Here is a 22,130-nt window from a genome sequence, read left to right on the forward strand (position 1 = left end):
AAATTTGTCTCCATAGATCGGAAAAGATTCCCTCAAAAATCAAACCTAAGGCTGTAAAGCCTATCTTGACCAGCCCAAGACAAGTACCCCTACCCAGAAAGGAACTAAACAAGTATACAAGAAACTCATAGGACTACAACATGACCAGAGCCTTTAATTTCCCTTCCACAAACAATGTGCATGTACCAATTTAATACAACATATGTCACTACCAAACAATGATAAAATTAGCCAAAGTAAAACACTTGTCAAAGAAAGCACATATCAACTTACAAGCTAAACCACACAACAAAAGTTTGGAGTAAATTCTTTAAAGTCTCAGCATCCTAATCACACTTTTAGATAACTTCCAACAGGTCAGCCCTTTTTATAAAATTCATTTGGTCCACTTAGTTTTATCCAAAAAGCTTGAAATTAAATAGGGAGAAGCTTTTATGTGTCTAGTATGTACCACCAAAAATTCAGCTCAAAAAGATTTTTCTATAATTTATTAAAAATCATGTATTGCAGTTGACTCAAATCTGTCCCTGACAGCTTTAGAAAATTGTTATAGTTTTAAAACTAGCCCAAATTATTTGAGAATCACTCCCATTAAAACTACAAGATTTAAAGCATATTAAAAACAAGGAATTAAACCCAAAATCTCATATAAACAACTTATCAAACACTTGGTATGTAAAAAGCACATGCTCACACTTCACTTGCAAAAATTCGTAGTTATCACTTCACTCACACCCACATTTGCCAAAGTCATTTAAAATGCAAAGAACACACTTCCAAAAATCAACTCACATCAACATATGCAACAAGAAGACCTATATAGTATTAGAATAGAAACTAATCTATTCTTTGTTATTTGTGAGAGAAACTTCTTCGGGTTTTGTTAGTGTCTCTATACTACTTTCTATAATCTCCATATCTCTTGGTGAAACATTTTTCTTGTCGCTATCTGTGGACATAGAGTGACAAGTATAGAATTGTCTGAAAAATTAATAGGGATGTTAATTGTTCACACAAGCTAAATTACATAGACACAGAGAATATGAGCAAATACGTGGTTGAACACCAATCTTCCAACAACTTGGCACTAAGGCATAAAGGGGTTCAAATTTTTACATTTATTACAAGCAATTTAGAAACAGAGTCTTCTTTTTCCCTTAATTTATTGAAAATCGTATTTTATTTCAAGGAACTTGATGTGTTTTATTCTAAGATGGTAGCTAAAACAAATTCCAAGCAATCAAGCAATAGCGAGCATTGGTGGACATGATTCAGCCACAGATAAGACCAAAAAAAGAAGGGATAATTACAGATTACCCACCTGTGGTTTAGTTCGAATTTAACTTACCTACCCGTGGTTTCATTTTTGATACTTTACCCACCCGTGGTTCATTCCGTTTATACTCCGTAACCCGCCTCTAAATTTTCTATTACTCTAACAAGTTTCATCAAAAAATCAAACAAGAAATTGGATCAAACACTTCTCTCCCACGCACTCTCTCACGCTTGCTCACCCACCTAAGATCTTAGATGCTACAATGGCACCCACTTGATTTATTAGTCTAAGAATCATCATTAAAGGCAAAAATCACTTACTACTCTTTCCATTACTTCTTATTTGATTTTATCTCTCTCTCTCTCTCTCTCTCTCTCTCTTTCTCTCTCTCTCTCTCTGTGTTCAGTCTATATCTCTCTCTCATCTCCCACACTTTGGTTTAGATAAGCGGTAGCTTTGGGTCACGGTTGCAACAATGGAGGAGCCAAGGTTGGCTATATGGGTTTGGGTTTTGATTTGTGGAGAAGGAGCATGACTATTTAGGTTTGGGTTTTGCAGAGCATGACGTGTAGGTTGCGATTTGGGTTTTAGTGGTGGTCGATCTGAGATTTTAGGTTGTTACGGTGGACATCAGCGTGGGGTTGTTGTGCTGTGGGTGGACCTGGGTTCATGGGGCCATAGGTAGCAGCTCGCTGTGGGTCTTGGGATTGATGGATAGAAACCACTCCATCAACCGTGGGTCTTCTCATCAACCACTCCCACAGCACCCACGTCTTCCTCCACCGCATCGTTTTCTTTGCCCACCAGTACCTCTACCTCCCAATGCTAACTCACTCTAATAATATATGTATTAAGGGTAAATTGGAATTTGATGGTTGGATTTTTCCACCATTTACAGAGATGTCAATGATATATTGGATGGATGGACAAAAGAGAGAGAGGGGGAAGACAGAGAGAGGATGAGATCTGTGGAGTGGTTGATTTGAGTTTAATTTTTTTGGGTTTGAGAAGTCCCTAAAATATATGTCTGGATTTGAAATTGGGGTTTCAAATATATGCCTGGGTTTGAATTCATTTGTTCTTGAGTTCCATTAAAGTTCTCTAAGTTTTTTTTTTTTTTTTTCAACAGAGGAGTTGAAACTTTGATTTTTCTCTCTCTGCATGTTAATTTTCAATGTGTTGCTAGCAATTTGTGACTCTTTTTTGTGGGCTTAATTTTGAAGCCAATCTGGTATAAAAGGTGGGATAAAATGTTGTGCTATATTTTTCTTCTTCTTCGTTTATTTGATTTAGGGATTGGGTTTCTTTTGGTTGTTGGGGTTTGAAAAATGGGATTTGAGGCATGGTTACTAATGGATCCATGGGTTTGGATGTGTGTGGGTGTGTTGATGTTTGTATTTTGGGGTTGTATTTTGATAGATCTGTGGTTTGTACTTTGATGTTGTAAGGTTGAATTTATTCAACCATGTGTTGTCTTTATTCCGTACCAAATTTTCTTGTAATTTAGCAATTAGATATCCTGTATTTAGGTGGGAATTATGTAAGGGTAGTGTATGAGAGAGTATGAAGAATACTTAAATGTGTGCACTCAAGAAGGGCCTCGCGACTGGATCTAGCGACTGGCGAGTCACTAAAGGTAGAACACGTGAAGCATGCAGGGGGTGCTGAAGGGTTACGCCAGCTGTAGCACTACAGGACAAAACTTCTAGTCTGGCCAGGTAGTTAGCTCGCGGCTCAAACTCGCAACTTGTTCCAGTCACTAGATTGAGTCGCCAGAATGCCCTGTTTGATTGAAACCTGACCTTTCGCATTCCTCATACACCCTATTATAAATACCTTTATACCCACGAAATGTAGAGAGCTTCTAGAGAGAATTTTGAGAGAGAAACCCTAGAGAAAAAAAAGATTGACTCATCCACAATCTTCATCCTTTGATTCTCCAAATTCCTCTACTCTCACCCTTTCCATTGACATATCCTTGAGAGGTACATTTAGCCAAATCCTTATCTCACCATACCCATATCAGTGAGGAGGTATTTTGGTGCTTGGGAAGCAGTTCAGAAGGGATTAGTTCATTTTGGTTGATGCAATGAGCAATTGCGGGATTCGATAAGCTAGAGAAGACAATGTTCGACGTAACCCTGTTGGAGCAAGAAGCTTGGAGAGCTTAGGTGCACTGGGTAGATTAGGCTTAGAGGGTCTTTTGCTATTCATGTATCCCAACTTCATTCTCTAGTGGGTTATTGACTGCTTGGAGGGCGGCAAAGAGGTTTTTCGCCGAGTATTTTGGTTTCCTCTTCGATAACATATTGCCGTGTTATCTTTGTATTTGCATCTTTCTTCCATTTCTCTTTACCTTTTAATTACTACTGTGATTATGATTAATTATGGTTTAGGATGTGTTACAAATTTGAGTTTAGCTTATATTCATATTCCGCACATATATTGTTTGTTTATAAGCTTGTGTTGGTAATTTTAAATTGGGGGTCTAAACGTTCATAAGTGTTTTACACACTATTTGAACTTTCAATTGGTATCAGAGCAGGTGCATTTTTTGCGATTTAATTACTTGAGTGCGATACTTGACCCCGTTTGAGATGGATCGATCTTAATCTCTGAATGCTCCTCCATATTTTGATGGAAGGAACTATGCATTTTGGAAAGTATGTATGAGGGCATTCCTATGTTCCATTGATAAGAGTGTTTGGGATGCTATAGATATAGGATGGACTAGGCCGGAGGCTTCCAAATCCACATGGGATAAGGCAGCCCTTGCGGCAGATAATGCTAATAGCAGGCTCTAAATGCTATTTTTTGTGATGTTTCTCCAGATGAGTTTCATAAGATTTCTCATGTTACAATTGCCAAGGATAGGGCTGTCCTAGGACCCGCCGGAACCGACCCACCCGTTGCCGCCACCGAACCCGATTCGCCGCCGACCGAACTGACTGCTTCGGCGGTCGACGACGGATTTCATTCTCCAAAACCCGAGATCAACAGGTCGGAGATCGGATCTCCCCTCTCAAATCCGAGAAACCCGATCCGACCGACCCATCATATTCCCGGCGAGTTTTGAGATTTTTTTGGGTAGATCCGGCGAGTTTTGAGTTTTCTTTGGGAATATTTAAGCTAGATCCAGCGAGATTTCGCTAGATCTAGCCAAGATCTTGCCGAAAATGGCCAAGATCTCGCTGGATTTGGCGAGATCTGGCTGGATTTCTACCGTTATTCAAAATTTTCTTGCCGGATTCTGCCGTTTTTCATATTTTCTTGGCCGGATTCTCGCCGTTTTCCAAATAATCAACCCCGACCGAGACCCGACCACTTTCCGGCAAGAACCGTCCGATCCGATCCGATCCGATTTTCTGACTGGTTGGCGGCGGGTCTGAGAAATTGGAACCCGACTTGGTCGGGTTGGTCGCGGGTTGGGCACAAACCCGACCCGGACCGACCCATGGTCACCCCTAGCCAAGGAGGCATGGCAAATTTTGGAAACGACTTATGAGGGAACCAAAAAGGTGAAGGACACCAACTCCAAATGCTTACCACATGTTTTGAAGAGTTAAAGATAAGTGAAGACCTACACAATCAGAATAGAGGTGAGAGAGAAATATTGGATGAAGCTATTTTTATTCTAAAAAAAGTGAAGTACAAATCAGCTAAGTTTGAGTTTAAAGTTTTTCGTCAAGACTCAAGAGCCTTACGGTCCAATGGCACTGCCCAGGAGAACTTGAGTTCATTCAAATCCCCAATTAAAGCTGTCATTAACAAATAATTACAAAGCAATTAAAACACACCATCAAAAATATAAATTTTTGCATAAAGGATAGTTCAAGTTGAAATTAAACCACTAACAAGACTAAGTTAAATGGATCTGTTTTGTAATTTTTCTTGATTCATTATTAGAACAGAATACAGTTTTAATGAGGGACCAATTTATTTTTGTTTTTCCAGAAACCTTAATATAAGATATAGGAATACCACTTAACTGAAAGGTTAAAATGTGTTTGGACCCAAATATGTTAGGTTAATTCCTCAAATTCTTTTATTTTTCCTTCACTAGTATATATAAAAAGGTTGTTCACTGGGGGAACTTCAACCCAATCCATTATATCTTCATGGATTTAGCAAATGTTAAGTTATATAGAATGGATATTTCTGAAGTAAGTGAAATATACCAATCATCTAAAGCTTAAACAGGAGAGCAAACCTTAAATGTGATAGTTCAGTAACATGAGTAGTCCATAACATCAGATGATATTTTAAAAAATAATGAACATAGAAAGATTGCTCTGATAACAACTGAGTAAATAAAATCAAACTTTTAAGCATGGATGTATCCCAAATACTTTGCAATTAAACTTTGGCTGTCTTACATCATTAGCATATGTAATAATGTAACAAATGCAATAAAACATGTATACCATACCCGAAAGCTGAACACTCTAGCCCTGTTGCTGGATTTTGAGGTTCCCGTCCTCTCTAATCATATTCCATTTCTTTCTTATTCTCAAAGGATAAGGACGGCTAAAATGAAGAGAAATAGAGTGGATGCTATGAAGCTATTCACTTTCTCAAAAAGGGTGTAGCTTATTTAATATGAGATGTAGTCATCATTGACTTTGAATCTTTCTTTCTTTTCTCATTTTTTTTTTATTTTTATTTTTAAATTTTAATGAAGCAAACAATTCATATAATATACTTCATGACTCATAAAGCTAAGATGTAGTCAACAATTGTTTTTGAAATAGTTACAATATGCTGTTAACCCCACAACTTAAATCATCACTCCTACACCTCCAAGCATTTTGTGCATAGAGAGGTACCAATTAAGTTACAAGGCTCTTGACTATAGCTTTATTGATTAAAGTGTATATCTTGGAAGTTAATTAATTGACCAAGCCTTAACTAACAACGACTCATCCTTTATGAATAATGAAAATATTTTGGATCTATGAATGCTTTAATTTTGTTTTAGAATATTCCTTGGTGTGCTTTTGAGAAACAAACACTAAAACACACCTGTCGTACTAGGTTGCAAAGTACAGTTAACTCTACGGTGTTAAAGTCTTCAAGTCACGAGCTAACTACGTGATCACTATTGTACAAGTGTATTTTGAGATGGTTAGTAATTGACTTTCTGTTAGTTTCTTAGCTAGATTAGTTAGTTTGTTATTTTCCCTCCTCTTTGTATCAGAGTATATAAATAAAGGATTAGTTGTAATTATTCATTCTTTTTAATTCAATTAGTCAATTAGCTTTGAGCTTTTGTCCCAGCCTTATTACACTTATTTATCATGTCAGAAATCATTACCTCCAAAACTTAAGCCTTTACAAAAATGAAGGATTAGTTGTAACTATTCATTCTTTTCAATCCAAATATCTTTAACAGGACAATGCTAATAATATAAATCAAGCATGTTGCAGACATGTGACATTTGTTAGTGAAATATCTTTTAATGATGCAAAGTTTTTATTTATTTTAAAGATAACGATAAAAATGAATGCAATAACCATTCATTTAAAGATAAAAGAAAAAGAAAAACTAATAGGATTGAGAAGCTACTACCTTCATGAAGCATTATGAATTACTACCAGATGTAGTGCAACTTTGGAGAATCCAAACTTCCTTCTCCTTCAATGCGATTTTGAAGTTCTATTGAGACAGATTCCAAATCCAGTTGTTGAAGATTTTTAAGGTATTCAATGCCCTTAGGCATTGTCATTAACTCCATGCAGCTGTCAATATATACTGATTTCATATTGGGCATCACCCCTTTTTCTATTATTATGTCATTCAAATGAGGAAAATTATTATTATTTTTTGGACAAAAAATGGTATCAAGATTTCTTAGAGTATCTAAAGGTATGTTTGCTAACTGTTTTTTCCCTTTATTTTCTATTTTCAAAAACAATTTTCTATTTTTGAAACTAAAAAAACTTTTTTGGCAACTCAAGATGGACAAAAAACAAAAACTGTTCTCAAAACTCAATTTGTGAAGAAAACTAAAAACATGCAAAAGGCTATTTTCAGTTTCTAGTTTTCAAAATTCAAAGAAAACACGCATTTGATTTAATGAATCTGACTCATTTAATGAGTTAATATTAGAATTTAAATTAATAACAACATATTTTAGTATTTTCTATTTTTTTTCAAAAAACTTTTTTTTTAATTTCAGCTAACCAAACATGTTTTTGGTTTCAAAAATACAAGAAAATTGTTTTTTCTTTATATTTCCAAAAACAAGTTTTTAAAAATAAAAAACAAAAACTGTTACCAAATATAACCTAACTATTCTCTCGAGCTCCCGAAGGTGTATGCAAATCCTGTATTCCACATATACACCAGGTTATTACGGGAAAGAATCTCCCCAAGATATTGGCGAGAGGCTTCAAGTCTAGAATCTCATGAATATCATGAGACCTTAGTAATCACTAAGTCAACCCTCAACAATAAATGGGGAAAATTATAAATCCTTAGGAAAGCCTTCACCGAAACATAGCTGATTCCCAACGTAGGCAGTAGTAAGTGAAAGAAGTCCTATATGAGTAAGAGTAGCAATGCGAGGGAGTAGATCTTCTCCCAGTCTCGACCAATGCAATTTCAAATCTTTGAGGCTTTGAAGTGAACGAAAAAAGTGTGGCACCTTCACTAGTTTTCCAGTCCTCATTAGTTACCATGAAATCCAAGCCCTTAAAATGCTACGTTGTTGTCAATGGACTAGACTGGTAGGAGTAGGACTTTTGAGTTGGGCCATTTGGTCTTGGGAAATTAGATTTGGGCTTTGGGTCGATGGGGTTGGGTTGACCATTGGGCTTAAATTGGACATTGTTTAGTGGGTGCTAAAATGGTGGATAAGTGGGTTGACCCGATCCCTCTTGGAACGGGCTTTAAGGGCTTGATGGACTAGTGTTGGGTTTGATTATATTCGGATCTGACATGTTACTATGTCTAACAATTTGGAGGCAGCTAGTGTGGGGGGTGAGCATTAATTTTAGATTACAATTTACAAAGGCGAAGTTGTTGGAGGTAAACAAGGCAGATTAGTAAACAAACTGATGAAGCATTGAAAATTAAAGCACCCTAAACTCTGAAAGCCATGCAAATTCTTTAAAGTGATGCCAGGACAATTAGGCAATTAGCTACCCAGCCTATGCCTACATGCAGAGATGGTCTAGACCCTGGAGTCTGGACCTTGGAATTCAGTAGATATGAGAATGTTGGGGTCGTGCCCTTATATGACTAAGTTTATGTTTGGAAGGGATGGAGAGGAGATGAGAGGAGAAGATGGCTGGAATATATTAATAAAATTTAGTCAATTTTAGTTATTTTTCATTCTACTCTCCTCCTTTATTCTCTCCTCGTCTCCTTCCATTCAAAAAAGGCACACAAAAGAAGCTCAAAAGAGATTTTGCGTGATGGATTTAGATCCGGCACAATTGCAATTACCCTAGACTATAGCATCATATCAAATCCTTGTGTGACATGGGTTCAGTTTAGTAAATGATGGAAAATACTACTATGGTAGCGGGTTAACTCATATTTGTAATGTATTGATTTTTTTTTCTTTTTACAATGAATTCTAACTAGGATATATGTGTGTGTATATATACATACACACACACACACATATATATATATATATATATATGTACATGTAAATTGCAATAACCTACTTCAAAGTTTTTTTTTTTTTTTTTTTTTTCCCTAAATAAAAAAGGGAGTCTCTGGTGTGGACTCATCGATCCTGCGCCATATGACGACAATGAGTAATACCACATGTACCGCACAGATCTTGCTAGAACTATCACTCAAACCACTCCTCTTTGGGTGTTGAGATAAAGACTTCTATCATCAAGCCACATCTCGTATGGTCCTCCTTTAAAGTTGGGAAAAAGGTCAACCCCTTATATTTATAAATGACATTCTATCCCTTGATGTTTTGATTTATTATTTTATACAACAAGTAACCTCTTATGACCAAATAAATTTAGAGTGTTTATACTTAAAGACCTTTTATGTTTTCTTATCAAAACAATAAAAAGAAAAAAAGACCCTTTATGTTTATTGCAAATAAATTTAGAGTATTTATACTTAAAATTAAATTCTCAACCAAAATAATCTCAAAGTTATGCTTAGTCACCAATTACATAATAATAAAATTTTAAAAGATAAAATAAAATGTCATTTTATATAATAAAAGAGAATTCTAATATATTTCTTGAAACCTCAAGGAAGGAAATTGATGCAATTTACCCATGTATATAAATATATGAGAGGGATTTTATCAAGTTCATCCCTGTAATTAGGAAGTATATCATATACCTATTCACTAATTGTAGGCATAACAAATTTTACCATCTACTAATTGTAGAAATAACAAATTTTGCAACATTTTAGGTGGTAGATCATCATTTTACATAAAATTACTATTAACATCATTTTGACTTAATACCAATTATCACTCAATACCTCAATTATTGAAATAGTGAAATTTTTGTATATATAAGTATTGTTATACACATACTCTTGAGTGTTGACTCCGATCCAAAGGTAAATAAGGCACAAACTTGGCACTTCCTGCACCGCAGCTGAACCCAAAGACTTTTCTTTTTCTATTCTTTCAACTTCTTTTTATTTTTTGACTGGCTCACACGGCTACACGTGTGTAAAAAGCACGAAAATTCCATACATCTAACAGTAACAAAAATAATTTTTCCTCTTATCAACCATTCCCAGTCACCCATCCAAAATCCAAACCAACCCAAACTGTCGAACAAAAACACAAACACTCCCCAAATTCTCATCAATAGATGGCACTTCCTCAACACCTCCCAGAACTAGAAGCCCCCTTATCCTACACCACACCCAATCCTTAAAATGCGCACCCTCCTCACTCTCAGGCCACCACAACCTTCAATACCACCATGTCTCTTCAGCTCCACATTTCTCTTCAGCTTCAGACCCAACAAGCGGTTTCACTTCCTCACACCTTGCTCTTCTCTAAAGCAGACCAAGAAGCAGAAAAGAAGTACTGCCCCTAGCACTGCCCCACAGAGTCTCAGGTGGTTCTTTAGCAATCCAAGGAGTGAAGAAGAAGGTAGTAGAGGCGGTGCTGGTGGTGGTGGAGGTGGTGGTGATAAGAGAGGAGGAGATGGTGAAAAGGGTGGTGAGTTGGAGTTGGAAGGTGACACTGCAATTAAAGGTACCATCTTGGCTGGTGTTTTGCTGGTGGGTGTAGTTGGTGGCTTTGCCACTGTTGGGTATGTCTACAAGGACCAGATTAATGCCTTCTTGACTCAATTTTCTACTTTCATCGAAGGTAAATTGTGTGAAAATTTCGTACCTTTTTGAGGTGTTTTGTCAATTCGGCATTGGATTTTGTTGATTTCTGTTGGTATCATTGAAATGGGATTCTCTGAATGTTGCCACTCTTTTGAGGACTTGTGTGGATTCCATTGATTGAAGAAGAATTCTATACTATACCCTTTTGATGCTGTTTGTCCATTTGGATTGGATTTTGTTGATTTCTGTTAGTATCATTGATATGGGATTCTCTGAATGTTGCCACTCTATTGAGGACTTGTGTGGATTCAATTGATTGGAATTAGAATTCTATACTAGACCCTTTTGATGTTGTTATGTGGATTGGATTTTTTTTTTTTTTTTTGGTAGAAGAATCTCAATGGTTTTGTTGTAATTCAAGACCTATTTAGGATCCTATACGTTCAAAACATTATCTAATCCTGTTGGTTATTATAACTAGATAATATCTTCTTATTGGCTGTGGAAATGCAGTCTCTCAAAGATGGATCATGTTTGTCATGCATAAGTTTCAAGTTTCAAGGTTGTCAAATATCAAATGGAAGGGAATCCCCTAAATGTTTAATTTCATTTCTTGCCAATAAGCTCTATCATGGGACACACTTTTGCTTAACTTCATCTGTTAGCTTTGGAACCAGCTCTAGTCTGATGTGTATGTTTTCCCTCCATTGAGTGGGGCACTTGTCCTTTGAAGAGGGAGAAAGTGTGGAATTACCCTACAGAAACAGGTGCCAACTTAGCAAAATGGGGAGCTTTCACATGTGAAGCACTTGACTTCATTCTAATACTGCTGGTGCATCCTATTGCATGCCTTATACACCTGCTGAGACACCTTTTTCCATGTTTTTGACGTGATAATACAGTGATCTAGAATCATGTGCTCAATCATGCAATCTAATTTTTGAAGTTGTAGTTTATCTTTTGTGAATTGGATATAATTTTGCATGTATGAATTTGGTTGGAGTTATTTTTAAAATGAAAGTGCTTGCTTTATCTTGATGATAGGACCTCCTTTATGAATTGGAGCAACCGCTTTCTTGATTTATGATGCCATTGAACTCCTAAATTGTGTTTCTTCCTAGCCCATGCTAGCAGCATTTTCAGAGTATATCTAGACAGCAATATAGCGTTTAGCTCATCATGATAAAAGAATGCACTCTCAGCTTAATCTTATAAACTTCTTTCATTGAACAGGTTATGGCCCAGCTGGATATGCTTTATTTATAGCGGTTTATGCAGGACTGGAAGTATGCACCTGGAACTCTTTCTTGAGTATAGTGCATTTTATTTTCAGCAATACATTTCAGCCTTAATATGGATAAAAAATATAGTCTAGTTGTGATGCAACTGTAGAAGTTTAATTTATTACTTTTTGATAAATTCACCAATTCAAGACTTATTTTATGGGGTCCACATGTGGAGTTTTGTTGTTTTAACGGTCTAGTTATATGTGTCTGAGTGTTAAGTTTTTTAACTTAATTAAGTTATGTTCAATTTTGTATCCAGTGGCAAAATTGTAATATCTGTGAAAAATATGCAGTAGATGTGATGCAACCATAGAAGATTAGTTTATTACTACTTAGCGAATTCACCGATTCAAGAACTATTTTATGGGGTCCACATGTGAAGTTTTGTGGCTTTAAAGGTCTAGTTATATGTGTCCGAGTGTTAGGTTTTTTAATTTAATAAGTTATGGTCAATTTTGTATGAAGTGTCAAAATTGTCATTTCTGTTATCACTGCAAATTAAAGGTATTCTGGTAGTTTATTTGGGTCTATAATTTTCTAGGAGATCCTTAGTATCTTCTTAGGTATCATTTTCTTTATGTCCAAGTTAGTTTTTTAGGTTTTTAGTTTACTAGGTAAACTAGGAGTGCTAATAATACTAGTAGTACAAGAAAGAGTCTTTACACATATGCGGTGTTCAATTTACTCCAAAGAGAGATGAAGTTGATTAAAAGAAAAATATTGAGTGTTTTGAGCAATGAGGCATGTTCGCCTTCATGTTTTACTTTCTCCCTTTCTCTTCTATCTTTTCTTCCTCTCTTTCTGATGGTACTGTTCCTGGGTATTGTTAATACAGCCCTTAAACACCATTAAATTCTCTCTTTTTAAGTTTTATTCTTCCTTACAAACCAAAATCAAGCCTTTTCTATTGCCTATCAAAACCTTGAAACCCCACATTTTCTTCTACCAAATAGCCATCAAATAACTCATCAATGCACCTTTTAATACCTAACACAAATCCATGACCTTTTCTTCCATAATTCTAAAGATCCACAAATTTTCCTAACCTGTAACCTGCCACAAGCACACATATACAAATTCCTTTGTTTGTCCTATCACAAGATGTGCATGCTAGTAAATGTCAAGGCAATGTAGTGTTTGTCTATAAAGTAAAATAGGTAGGCATTTTTATTTTCCACATCATAAACTGAGAGTTTCATGATGTCGACATGGTCTCAAAACTCAAGGGTGATATTGCCAATGCATCTCCTCCCCTTATAAGAGTAAAGTGGAAGGTGACATTGTGCATTCAGGGCTCTTTGGGTGTGTGCATAACTTATTAAAATATTTATTTTAAAAAAAAAGTTAAGGACAATGTTTGACTGAAATCCAACGTTTTCCTTTGGCTATTCTCCTGAACTTGTGCATTCTCATTCACATTCGTGCTGTAACATTGTCCAACAATTTCCAAAGCTATACACACACATACATGTGTTCCTATGTATATATATGTTAGCTGCTAATACTGACTTTGAATAGCTATGTTCCTAGATACTTGCGATTCCAGCCATTCCTTTGACCATGTCAGCTGGTCTTCTTTTTGGTTCTCTTATCGGCACTATCATTGTCTCCATCAGTGGAACAGTGAGTCAATTTCTTTTGCAAGTTAGAAAAGATCAAAATGACAATATCTACTTAAGCTTTGTTTTCTAAATCGGTAACCTGTTTCAGGTGGCAGCAAGTGCAGCCTTTTTAATTGCTAGATACTTTGCTCGAGAGCGGATTCTTAAACTGGTTGAAGGAAACAAAAAATTTCTAGCAATTGACAAAGCAATTGGAGAAAATGGCTTCAGAGTTGTTACCCTCCTTCGTTTAAGCCCTTTACTTCCATTTTCTTTGGGAAATTATCTATATGGATTGACATCCGTGAAGTTTGTACCATACGTGTTGGGAAGGTTTGCTTCTTGTTGATTCTATTTGCTCATGGTTAATGGTTTTTGGTTTATTGTAAATGTTTTTGCTTCACTTTTTGGTGACTTTTTTTGGATGTTTTTCTAATTGGAAATCGTTTACCATTTTTATGGGCATCTGAGTTCCCTAAGATGATTTGACTTAAAACTTATAACTCATTTAACCTTTTAGCTTCAATTTGTCGAGATGTTGTTTTGACTAATTTATACTAGCAAAAAAAAAAAAAAAAAAAAAGGCAAAAATGCGTCTATGTAATGCATGGTTTAGTTACTGTTGGCTTGATCATGGCTCCAGTTGTCATTCCTAATTGCTTTCAACTAATATATGTTACTAATATATATGCAACAAGGTTTGAGTTGTCCATTTATTCATTTTTGCCTGTTCAAAATGTAGAATGAGTAAAATTATCATATTAGATTGTGATTATGGTAAAAATGTGGAAATTAAGTGTATAACCTAGCCAAAACTGGAGAGAATTTGTAATACTATAAAGATAATCTATTAACTCACTAGTTAAGTTCTGTTGAAGCAGTGGCATACATTATTCAATAATGCACTTGCCAAAATCTCGCTACTGGGAATGTGTAGTGTGACAACATGTTTGTGAGCTAACATTATGTTTGGGAACTTACTTTTAAAACTCTTAATCACTTATAAATAAAATATAAGTTTCATATGATTTTGTAAAACCCTTGCAATCTTCTGCTTTCTAATTCAAATTTCAACAATATTCTGTGTGCAGTTGGTTGGGGATGCTTCCAGGAACATGGGCTTATGTGAGTGCTGGTGCATTTGGGCGGGCAATTATTGTGAGTTTTTAATTGGTTCCTCTTGCTGCAAACTTTATATGTAATTGTGCCGATTGTTTGAATATTACATTTTGTCTCTGTTCTTTTTTACTTAAAAAGTAAACATATGTGTCCATGAAGACTCATCCTAACAAACTCCAGAAGATATATATATATATGTGTGTGTGTGTGTGTGCACGCGCGTTCCTTATGACCGCCTATACTGTAATAGTGGTCTCATTAGTTTTTACAGCCTATAAAAGTGTAACAGTCATACTTTATCCAACCATTTAAAACTTTTCCCACCCTATGAAAAATCCTTCTCTAACTTCTTCAACGTATTAGCAACATAATAAAATGAGATAAAAGAATGGGTTGGTAAACCAGAAGGTGTGTTTTTAAGAAGTGTGAGCCTTTCACACAGTAGAAGCTTTGAAATGCAAGGCCACAGTCTAAACAACCAATTTTTAACTAAAACTGATTTCCTTTTGAGATTGATTGAAGGCATTTGATGGGTTAATTGGTTTGGTATTAGGCTTTTGATACACAAATATATCAGCCATTCATTATTTAACAATTTTGGTGCTTGAATTTATTTTCTATTCTTTTAGATCACGACCTTCCACTAATGAGGATGATTTGTCATTAGATTCAATCTGATTGTCGGCCTATTGATTTTTACCTCCCTTTCTGGTGATGTTTCAGCAAGAAGAATCTGAGATTGGTTTACCTGGAGGAAATGGTCAGCTATTGACACTTGGTCTAGGACTATTGGTCACAGCAATTGCTGCAGCTTATGTGACGCAGCTTGCTAAGGTAATGTCTCTATTGCAATTTGCAAAGTATTTCTTTCTTGTAACCTATTATGTTTAAGGTTCCTGTCCTAATCCCTCATTTTGCCAATAGGGTTAATATTAGTGTAAAAAACTAAGCAACTTTATTTATTTACTTTTATAAGACAACTTTATTGCCAAACACATTGGCAAATTATGCGTGTCTAAAACTAGTGAATTTTAAGTGCCCAAGCCATCATGCTAATGACACTTATCTGATGGCTAAAATTCATAGTCTCACTATCTGTTAATTAAGTAGTGGCATAATGGGTGGTACCTTCATGTTGCTGACTCCATAATTGGAAATGAGGCAAAATTTTGGTTGAGTTAGTGTGGCGTTAGAGCATCTTCAACAGCCATGCTTGAGGCTCTTCCTCTTCATTTTCTACATACCTCACTTGAGGCTTTGTAGAAAATCCAACTGCTACAGTGGCTCTCTAAATCCAGAAAGCCACTGTAGCTCTCCAAGGCATTATATTATATTTTCCTTCAATAATACACTGCTTTTAGACTCTTAGAGAGCTAAATTTAACCCATGGTATTTTTCTCTAGCTTTCTTATTCCTATCTCCAACAAACACATGCCTCTCGGATACCCAAACCAACAATCTAACCCAAGCTAGCCAGCCCTGAGCTCCAATGTTGCTCTATCTCCAATGCCAACCAAACCCATGCTATCAAAAACCCCATTAGCCCATCAAATAGAGAAATGGCAGAGTTTGTCATTTTGTTAAGTAACTTAATTTAAAAGGTAGGTAGTTAGGTAGGTAAAACAAAAGAAAAGAATTTTTTAGGTTAAATATGGGTGAGAATTTGTAGATGGGGCTCTTATAATTTTGTCTAAATGATGTATATAAGGATGTGGGATTACTTGAATGGCTTCACTTGCCAACGATTTTAAATTCTGAAGTTAGTCAATTTTTATACTACTTATCATTCTTCCACAATGCTGACTCGTTTCTATTCTAATGCTTATGATGCAGGATGCCGTAAAGGATATTGATGACTAGAACAAGAAGAAAATGGTTTTGCCCAATTTATTGGATAACAATTGAAATTGTAAACACTAACAGATGCATCTGTCTTGTAAATTGTAGTACGTTACTTAATCAAATCAAATAGGAACTTTTGATTTATTATATATATCTATAAAATGCTTTAAAAAAAAAAAAAAAAAAAGCGTGGTTATAGTTTATTTCTCATCAATTTTCTCATTCATTTCCTCTTTTAACTGGACTTTTATATGGTTTAAAAATACCTCTATTAATAAATGATAATTTCATTTATAAATAGTCATAAATGTTAAATAACAAATTCATTTTGAATTCAAAAAAATAAAACTCCTAAAATTTAGGATTTTTTTTCTGATTCCTTCTCATTTAAAAAAGAAATTATATTTACTACTTATCTCTAAAATTTATTCTTTTTACTTGTTTAAAAAATAAAAAAAATATATATTTCTAAATTATAATAGATGTAATTTATTAATCTTTACCTCATAAAAATAAAACTTCTAAGCATGTACTCACGCGCATGCTAAGAGGCTAGTCTATATATATATATATATATATATATATGAAACTAAAACTTTTGAACCTCTCACAATTTTCAACGTCAACATAATATTTAAATAAAATATATTTAAATAAATTATTTTTGTTTACCTTTTTCAGAACTTGCCACATCAATATTATTTTTTAAAACAAAATTATTTTTATTTTTATTTACCCCATACATTGCCTAAAGAGAGTTGGAAACCAAAAATTATTCTCATACTTTGCCTAAAAATAGTTGGAAACCAATAGGTTAACCAAAGTAGAATTGAAAACTGATTACAACTCAACAAATTATCCACCGTCCTACAACTATAAATAAATAAATAAATAATAGATATATATATATATATATATAACAACAATGTACAAACTGAAAAAGAATGAAAAACCATGATAATTGAAAGATTTTTATTTAGGTTTTTTTATTTTTGGCTTTTACTTTTGCCACTGCTAATAGAATTAGACATAGAATGAAGTTGGTGTGGCTGATTGTTGCTAACATGCTCAAAGATCATGCATGGCTCCATGCAAACCATATAGTACCTATGGTATTCTTTTTTCCTGGTTTAATTTAGCATGTGTTTAGGTAACACATTTTGCAACATTAGGCAATGTTCATGCGTTTTAAGCATGGAACCCACAAAACTGTTGCAAACAAATGAAGAAAAATGCAGACCCACGGCACAAAGTGAATAGTGTTTTGCCATTTAAAAAATATTTTACTATAGTGTTTTCAGCAATAAGTTTTCAGTTTTCAGTTTTCAGTAAAATAAACGATATTTAAACAAACCCTTAGTTGTTTTAGATGCTATGGTATTGAATTACTCTTTGCCTCAACTCTCGCATCTTAAGCTTGGTACTTTTTTTTTTTGTCATTTGCATTATTATTATTTTTTTAACCTACGTTTTTTTAATTCTTTTGTTACTCCATTTGGTTTTGGTGAACATGTTGAATATTTGAAATACGTAGGTTGGATTTTGCGCCTGTGATTGTTTTTGTTGTTTAGAGTTTACACCAGTAAAACTTATTGCTTTATATATATATATATATATATATATTTATATATTTAAAAAGCAACTATTTTCCACAATTATCATTTTATTTAAATAAAATTATTTTTGCTTAGTCCAAACTTAACAAGGAGTGAAACTCCATCTCTCTAACAAGTCCAACTTAAACTCAAACTCATCATTATCAATTTTTTTCAACAAAATTATTTTTGTTTAATCCAAAGTTAACAATGAATGAAACTCTATCTCTCTAATAAGTTCAACTTAAACTCAAATTCAAACATTGATAATTTATCTCCAATTTGCTAGGTTAATCATGAACACTATAAAAGTAAAGCAAACCCCAATATATATATATATATATGTGTGTGTGTGTGTGTGTGTTTTTTTTTTTTAAGCCAAGTAGAGGTACGAGCTCTTCTTATGTTATTTTCTTCTCCTACTTTGTTTTTTTTTTTTTAAAAAAAATTATAGTTTTTCATGTATTTTTTAAAAAGTAATTTTCATACATGAACCACCAAACTCTCTTTAGCCGTTTTTTACAAGATAAAAAAGTTTGCAATAATTGCAATTATTCTTTTGAATGTAACCTATTTTTCTCTTATATTTCTCTATTATTTAGTCATATATATTTTGTTTTGTTTCAATAATTTCTAAGCAGTGAATCATCTAATTCTTTAATATTTTTTGGTTTTTTAAAAGTTTTAATATCTGAATTTTTGAGTTATTTTTTTATAGTATCTAAAATTGTCTAACAAATTTTTTGTAAGCTATTGCATGTTCAAGCAAAGGCTTTAATATTTTTTGATTTTTCAGAAGTTTTAATATCTTAATTTTTGAGTTATTTTTTTGTAGTATCTAAAATTGTCTAACAAATTTTTTGTAAGCTATTGCACGTTCAAGCAAAGGCTTCTTCATCAAATTATAACACAAATTAAAGTCATACAAGAGCAACTCATGCAATGATGTAGTTTCTTAAATTTTTTATGAAATTATTTTAATCTATCTCACAAATAGGTAAGTTCCCGTGCATAACATGGATAAGCGACTAGTAATTTATAATTTATAATGACATGAATTAATTATTTTTTGGACAGAGTGTCCATTATTAGCATTCAGCAAGCATCCGTGCATGCACATGTATAATTTTAGTTGTAATATAAAGATAACGAGAGATTCATTCAATTTAGATTGTCCACATGAACAATAATTGTTGGCAAAATTCCCACCATACCTCTCACAAGTATTCTTCACCAAAGCATTATCCTTAATTGAAATGATGAAATAGAGCAATAATCTTTTGTTCCATCCAACGCACATAAACACTGCACACGTTAAACAGCCACGAAAAATTTACATGAAAATCCATTTTTCTAAGCAAGTAGGCATCAAGGTTTGCAGAATTAAGTACATAACAATTTGACAGCCTCCCATCCTTAATTTTAATTGTATTGGTTAAGCATATCAAGCACAATCTAAGTATTTTACTTGTACTACATGTCTAGTAACCATGGGCTAGTGTATGCTTAATCGATATTGTTTAACCACTTATAAATACCCTACATTTGGTACATTGTAATACAATTAACTTAATATAGTGAAGGTTGCCCTAATAAGGGTTTTTCATATAACCTGTTAGGTTGAACCACTGTATCATCTATATTAGTATTCGCACTGTATATATATACTCTCCTTATCTTAGTATTATAGGAAAAATTGTTGCGTTTGTGTTTGATAATATTGCGTGTTCATTGATTTCGACAAATGTTTAAAATTGTGAAAGGTTCTTATATATGGCACGCATGTATCACAATGATTGATGTTGACTTCTCAACAATTAGAATATACATCCAATTATTGCACTTAGGTGACATGAATGGCTTTATATAGAAACCTTGGGTGAGTTGCTTTCTTTTGACAGCAAGAAATACGAGTAAGCACTGTGGAAGAATGATAAGAAGAAAATTTACTCTGCAAAATATGAAGAATGAGGGCTAATGGGGTTTGGAGATGCTTTCATTTACGAGTCAGCACTGTGGAAGAATGATAAGAAGTATGGTTATGCAAAATGTGCCAGACACAAGCATGGTTATGCAAAATGTGAATGATCACATCAAGGAAGAAATGGGTCTTAGTCACAGTGAGAAACTGGCCATTACTCCTGGGCTAATTATCACACCTCAGGAACCCGTATCCTGATTGTTAAGAATGAAGGGAGATTGTTGCGACTTGCTAGAGATTCTAACCAATTTCATCATTTCTATAATGGATCATGCTCTTGTGGAGATCACTAGTGAGAGGTATGGGAGGATCTTTGCCACAAATGATTGTTCATGTGGACAATTTAATTGACTGGATCTCTCGTTATCTTTATATTACAACCAATGTTATGCATGTGTGTGGCACGGATGAATAAAAAAAAAAAATCTTGTGTAAACTAAAGAAAATGTCTTCAAAACGAAGGTGGAGTGTTCAGATATTCAAGAAATTTTGCAATGGAATGAGAGCATCATCAAGTCACAGAAAAGCTTGCGTTAGGAGGGTCGTTTTGATGAGTCTGCTGCCGTGGAAATTTCTGAGTCCATAGCATAACGCCATATCCTTCAAGTGGTTGGTGTTGCTCCTTGTGCTTGAGCAGTGCATACTAAGCATGGAAATTGGCTATCAATCTTCATCTTTGGGCTTCAGCTTCAACTTGGTACATTAGACTTCCCTCGGGCATTGCAGAATGAATTGAATTTTAGCCGAAGTTAAAACATTTACATCAAACAATGCAAAATAGAAAAAGTATCAATTTTACATATTCAAACTCCAAAAATATCTATGAAAATTTGTAAATTTATTAGTGTGTAAATTTACACTGATCCTATTAACTCTACATTTATTTCTTTATGTATCTCAAAGATAGAGGAAGAAAGTGGATGATGATTGTCATATGTGAAGAAAAAAACAATTTAAAAAATGAAAAAAATTTGATATTTTAATATAATGGAGTGTAAAATAAATAATTTGATGTGAGGTATTTTGAAAAAGTGAATATGTAAAATTTAAAAAAAAAAAAAAAAAGTAGGTTCTTATGCTAAAATAAACAAAATTTTTTAAACCTTTGTATTAAATTTATAATTTAACCTAAAATAAAAGGAGATATGCGAGTGGGAAAAAAAAAAAAAAAAAAACCTAAAGAAGAAAAAAGTTTAAGTCGTACCCAACAGGTCATTGGGATGGTATGCTGGTACAGAATGTTAGAGGGTGTTTGTTATTGTTGCTTAAACAACAATTGTTTTCATTATTTAAATAATATTACATGTATTTTTACATTTTTTTCACCTACATATATTTTCACAAAATAATAACAACGTTATTAAAAACCTCTTACCAAACAGACCCTAAACAAGCCGTGGAAAGATTGCTCTTGGCTTATTGCTTGGGAAAGTTGGTGGAAGATGTTGAAGGTAACAGCTTGGAAAGGTTCCGAAATTGATTGTTCCAAACACGTTTTTGCTGGTCCTTGTAAAAAAGCATTAGCTATAAATGCCTTTCCACTTCAAGTAGACTAGACAGTAGACCCAAAAAAAGGTTTTTAAAAAATTTTGAATTTTGAATTTTACCCTCCATGTAAACTATCATCCACACCTCCACTAATAAGATATTCCGGGTTTTTTTAAAGGATTTTTTATAGCCTTTTTTGAATCATGAAAAGTCAGGGTAAATAATTTGCATTTTAAGGAAGGTGAGTGTCCTATTCCAAACTAGAGAAACAATGAACATAATTATAAAAAACCTTAAGGGAAACTAGTGTAATTTTTCCCCTTTTTTTAAGATTGGCATTAGGTTAGTTTGAACTTCAACATTTCTTATTGTTTTGCTATTTAATCGTTGTTCATCCATTTTATTGGTAAATTTTATTTGTAAGTGTGGGGGTATTCCTTGAGGAATCAAATAAGGTTATCTTTTCACATGGTGGAATCACATCATTTTGTGTATCAAATTTCCTATATATTCCTTCACATATCAAGCAAAAATCATATGTGTGAGAGTGTGAGGTATCGCCATGTGGCTCATTTTTAAACTCTTTCATTTAGCCTTCTACCTCATCATCTTCTAATTAACACAATGTATAACTCTATAACCTTCCACCTAAGAAA

General features: G+C 34.0%; 1 protein-coding gene across 1 annotated transcript; it reads left to right on the forward strand.

Moving 5' to 3' along the window:
• Nucleotides 1–10,001: 10,001 nt before the first annotated feature.
• LOC115968793 (TVP38/TMEM64 family membrane protein slr0305-like) lies at nucleotides 10,002–16,557 on the forward strand. Its single transcript, XM_031088292.1, has 7 exons — nucleotides 10,002–10,599; nucleotides 11,796–11,848; nucleotides 13,379–13,471; nucleotides 13,559–13,782; nucleotides 14,541–14,607; nucleotides 15,292–15,402; nucleotides 16,402–16,557. Exons 1-7 carry the CDS (start codon nucleotides 10,158–10,160, stop codon nucleotides 16,426–16,428), a joined length of 1,017 nt encoding a protein of 338 aa, XP_030944152.1. The 5' UTR covers nucleotides 10,002–10,157; the 3' UTR covers nucleotides 16,429–16,557.
• Nucleotides 16,558–22,130: the final 5,573 nt, after the last annotated feature.

The sequence above is a fragment of the Quercus lobata genome, chromosome 11 (genome assembly GCF_001633185.2).
Source record: "Quercus lobata isolate SW786 chromosome 11, ValleyOak3.0 Primary Assembly, whole genome shotgun sequence".
NCBI classification, from domain to species: Eukaryota; Viridiplantae; Streptophyta; class Magnoliopsida; order Fagales; family Fagaceae; genus Quercus; species Quercus lobata.